General features: G+C 34.7%; 1 protein-coding gene across 1 annotated transcript in view; it reads left to right on the forward strand.

Moving 5' to 3' along the window:
• The window catches only part of sgms1b (sphingomyelin synthase 1b), a 22,054-nt gene extending 17,234 nt beyond the window's left edge, over positions 1-4,820 (forward strand). The window contains exons 4-6 of the mRNA XM_056469750.1: positions 919-1,072; positions 2,495-2,661; positions 3,727-4,820. Coding sequence (XP_056325725.1) covers positions 919-1,072; positions 2,495-2,661; positions 3,727-3,900 — 495 coding nt within the window. The 3' untranslated portion in view covers positions 3,901-4,820. The remainder of the gene's footprint in view (positions 1-918; positions 1,073-2,494; positions 2,662-3,726) is intronic.
• Positions 4,821-5,178: the final 358 nt, after the last annotated feature.

Here is a 5,178-nt window from a genome sequence, read left to right on the forward strand (position 1 = left end):
CTTGTTTTTTTTTAAGGCTCATATTGCAAGTAACCTAGAGTTAAACAGTTGTGTTTTACCATTTTTTTAATACAGTCATCTGATCTCTGGTTCTAGCGGAAGCACTGTTAGCTTAGCTTAGCATAAATCAGTGAATCAGATTAGACCATTAGCATCTCGCAAAAAAAGAGCTTTGATAACATCTCTATTTAAAGAATGAACCTTCTGTAATTACATCACATACTCAGACTAATGCTGATGATACACAGGGCAACTTTTTGCGCCATGTTGCCAGGCAGTTTTGCAAAGCGATATTACTTGGCTACTTTTCTATTATGAATGGGAAAGAATATTGTATGTGTAATCCATTTCCTTAATTGGTTACCCCTTGTCTCACCTGGTGGCCCATTTGTGGCATCATTTCCCAAAGTTGCTCAGCAACACTGATCAAAAAGTTGCCCTGTGTATCATTAGCATAACAGAAAAAGACAAGTTTGTGTTTTCTAGGCTAATATGGCTAGGAACTGTACTCTCATTCTGCTTTAATCAAGGAACATCAGTCTTAATACACGATGTAGCTAAAGAACAGTCAAGCTTTAAATAGGATAATTATAAAAACTCCTTGAATTTGAGCTAGATGCTAATGGTATAATTCCAATTTAATAATGTATGCTAAGCTAAGCTAATAGTGTTCCTGCCAGACCCAGAGATCGGCTGAAGTTGAAGAAAAAATTGTATGTTTCCACCAGACATTATCTGAATGAAGTCAAAAATTGTAAACTTCAACTGTTTAACTCTATAGGAGAGCTGTAAAATGAGCCTATTTTCAATAAAATTTTATAATAATTAGCAAACTGGGAAAGTATGACAACTATCTGTTAATGTTTTCACTCTCTCGGTCTTGTCTCTGATCTTGATGTTTGTGTGTGTGTGTGACAGGTGAATGGAGACTGGCAGTCTCAGATGCGGCGGGTGATGAAGTTGATCGCAGGAGGAGGTTTGACCATCACCGGCTCTCATAACATGTGCGGAGACTACTTATACAGTGGCCATACAGTCATGCTGACCCTCACCTATCTCTTCATGAGGGAGTGTGAGTGAACTTTTCTGTGATTTCAGACAACACCGACCTCTAGTGGACAGTTAAAGCACATGCCATAATTATACAGTGCCACATAAAAAAAATACTTTCATATGGACATGCACTTGTATTGCGTTTAGATGACCAAAAAGTGGAATTTATGTTGAGCCAATCAGTTTTAAAGTCAAATATCCACAAAAACTTGTTTGGTTTTTAAATGATGAGTCAATTAAGCCTTATTTAAAATGCATTTTTATGGTATTGGGTGAACTTTGGATGAACTATGGGGAATTTTAGTACTGATAGGGGTCAGCAAGTTGTTATATTTCAAAAAATAATTGGTCAAAGATAGATTTAAAATAAGTCTGAATTGTCGGCGCCAATAACCTAGTGGTTAAGTGCGCCGACAAATAGCACCATGGTGCACATGGTGACCCGAGTTTGATTCCCTGCTCGGGGTCCTTTGTCGACCATTCCCCTCTCTCTGCTACCAATACTTTCCTGTCTGCAATCTCTACTGTCCTTAATTAAAGGTGAAAAACCCCTAAAAAATAATTATAAAAAAAAAACTCTGAATTTTTGCGCTTGATTACAAAAATAAAGCACAAATAACTGCTCTTATATATAGATATAAAGATAATTATATATATATATATATATATATATATATATATATATATATATATATATATATATATATATATATATATATATACAGTATATATATATATACAGTATATATAAAATATACAGTATATATAAAATATAGATAATTCTTTCCACAAAATCATCTAAATTGCTCTTTTTATCACTGTGCAAAACGTCTACACCACCAACATATTGGTGGAAATAATTCATAATTTATCAGCCAAAAGTTTATTTGTTTTCTGTGTCACTAAAAATGGACCCTTTTCACATTTCCGGGTGTCTCAGTAGCGGAAGTCGTTATAGTTGGAAAAACTTATAGGGCATTAAATGGGAAAATACAACAAATAAGTTTTTGCAATCTTATTTGCTCAAATAATATTATAAAGACTTTCAGAAAAAGGAAAAAAAAATTGTGTGAGACTGATGACGGCAGCCAGACGAGAGAATAACGTCAAATTTATTGTCCTGTCCCATAAACGCTGCATTAGAAATGCCTCGCACACGCGATAATTTGTTTTTTTGTAATTTATAGCAAATATGATATAATACATACATAAATACATATAAATGTTTATACATTTAAAAAAAAAAAAGTCTAAATATATAAGGCACACTCCCTTTAGTTTATACACAAAAACGTGTATAAACTATACACGTATCAAAATGTCAGGTGTATACAGAAAGATGTCTTCAATGTCTAGTCCGATAGATCAAAATGCATTAGGTGTAAACATGAGCCTTATGTCCCACGATATTAAAAGAGCTTGACTTTCTCTCACCTCACAGATTCTCCCAGAAGGTTCTGGTGGTTTCACTGGGGCTGCTGGTCTTTGTGTGCGGTTGGAGTGTTCTGCATCCTCCTGGCTCATGATCACTACACCATTGATGTTGTCGTTGCCTACTTCATCACCACGCGCCTCTTCTGGTGGTATCACACCATGGCCAACCAACAAGTACGTCATTCATTTTTAGCACCTCATGCATGCCACAATTTCAATTCATCCGGTTTATGCTATAATATAGCATATAATATATATATATATATATATATATATATATATATATATATATATATATATATATACACAGTTGAAGTCAGAATTATTAGCCCCCTTTGAATTATTTTCTTTTTTTTAAATACTTCTTAAATGATGTTTAACAGAGCAAGGAAATTCTCACAGTATGTCTGATAATATTTTTTCTTCTGGAGACAGTTTTATTTGTTTTATTTTGTCTAGAATAAAAGCAATTTTTCCTTTTTTTTTATGAACCATTTTAAGGTCAAAATTATTAGCCCCTTTAAGCAAATTTTTTTCCGACTATCAACAGAACAAACCATCGTTATACAATAACTTGCCTAATTACCCTAACCTTCCTTGTTAACCTTATTAACGTATAACAAAATGGACGTCGTGGCACAAGATTCAATCGTTTCCTCTCGTGTAATGTAGCATAGTTCACGACAACTGATACCATGTCTGTGATGCCTCACGACACCATCGTAGAAAGCCTAACATTTTTAATTTTCTGAAGCATAGCGGACTGTTTTTGAAGATGTTATTTTTTTGTTTACGAATATATTATATATTGCAGCCTCTTGCGATTTAACTAATCACAACGTTTCAAATTACGATTGCGATTCGATTTCGATTAATCGCACAGCCCTACAATACACTGTAAAAAAAAAAAAAATCTCTTAACAGTTTCTGTATTTTTTGATTCACAAGTGTTTTCCATTTATTTATGGTTGTGAATTGCATTATGGGATGTTGATCTCTGATCCATCAACTTTTGATGTTGAAAATTCAACTCTACAGTTTAACAAAGTTACTTTTATTGACATTTTAGTAGTTTGTATATATATATATATAATGTATAGAAAAGACAATATATCACTTTAAATGATTAAAAATATTAATAAAGTCACCTTTTAAAAATTTTTTAAGATTAAAAGTTGTTAGAAGACGGTTTGAATTGTTTACTAAAATAACCTGGATCGTAACCTCCATGTCTTTCAGGTGCTTAAAGAAACATCGCAAAGCAACTTCTTCGCCAACGTGTGGTGGTATCGGTTTTTCCAGTACCTAGAAAGCAACGTTCCAGCTGTTGTTCCACGTCACTACCAGAAACCTTTTTCATGGCGATCGCTGCATTGGAGCCACGTCAAATACACACGGATAGATTCCGATTGACTAGCTTTTTCATTGGAAAAAAACACACCCGAAGTGCCAGAGCAAGACTGACAATATTGCTGATCCCTTTAACTTTCAAATTAGCCATTCAAAACTTCTCGTTTCCTTGCGCAGGATTGAGTTTTGGATGTTAACTTACCACGTTTGTGGCGGAGAAGAATAAATTAATCAGCGATGAGCGTTTTTTGTGTTGCGTAGCTCTACACACAAAACGTTTTTCCTTTTGTTTTGTTTTTAGAATAAGTTGGTAATGTCGCCAAGTATCTTCGCCCCCGTTTACAGCCACAAAGCCATCTTATCAAGTCATTTTTTGTGAGAAGAAACAAGCAATTTATTGATCTCTTTGCTAGAAACAAGAATCAGTTTTGTCCAGACTTCGATTTTTCTAAATAACACTTGCTTTCGGACGATTTATATGGACCTAATTTTTATTTTTTGAGCTAATTCTTTACTCCGAGAGCTACGGATGACGTATATTGTTTGGATAATCGAATGCTCCACTGTGCCTTAATGATTTCAGAGTGAACACTTGCTCGCTTGTATTTATGTTCGTTCAGAGACTATTTCAGTGTTTCAGATTTTTCTGCGACTCATGTGAGATATTTTACCTCGTCGCCTGAATGTGTATTTCACGACAGCGTCCGCAAAGCTAATTCCATTGTCTGTTATCATTTCTCATTGTTTTTGAGTATATTTATTAATGTCTTTGTTGCGTTATGTTTAGTGTTTTCCTCTGGGATCTTGTTTTGCTCAGTTGTTTAAGTCGGACGACTGGTGCTTTATGGTGTTGAATTCCAGGTTTCTGTTGGACTGACAAGATGATGTGATTTATTATTTCCATGAGCAAATCAGAGGATCTGTCCTATTGACCACCCAATACAACAAGCTGCTATATTATATAAAATTAGGAGGTGTTCTGATGACTGTTTGTTGACAAACAAATAAATGATAAATATTAGCACACAGCTTTGTTTAATCACTTATTATATATATATATATTCCATATGGACAAAATAAATGTAACCTTCTCTGTGAAAACCCAGCTGATTTTGACCCTGTTTTGCCTTCAGAACTGCCTTAATCCTTCATGGCATAGATTCAACAAGGTACTGGAAATATTCCTCAGAGATTTTGCTCCATATTGACATGATAGCATCACGCAGTTGCTGCAGATTTGTCGGCTGCACATGCATGATGCGAATCTCCTGTTCCACCACATCCCAAAGGTGCTCTATTGGATTAAGAACTGGTGACTGTGGAGGCCATTTGAGTAGAGTT

Source organism: Danio aesculapii, chromosome 12, assembly GCF_903798145.1.
Source record: "Danio aesculapii chromosome 12, fDanAes4.1, whole genome shotgun sequence".
Lineage (NCBI taxonomy): Eukaryota > Metazoa > Chordata > Actinopteri > Cypriniformes > Danionidae > Danio > Danio aesculapii.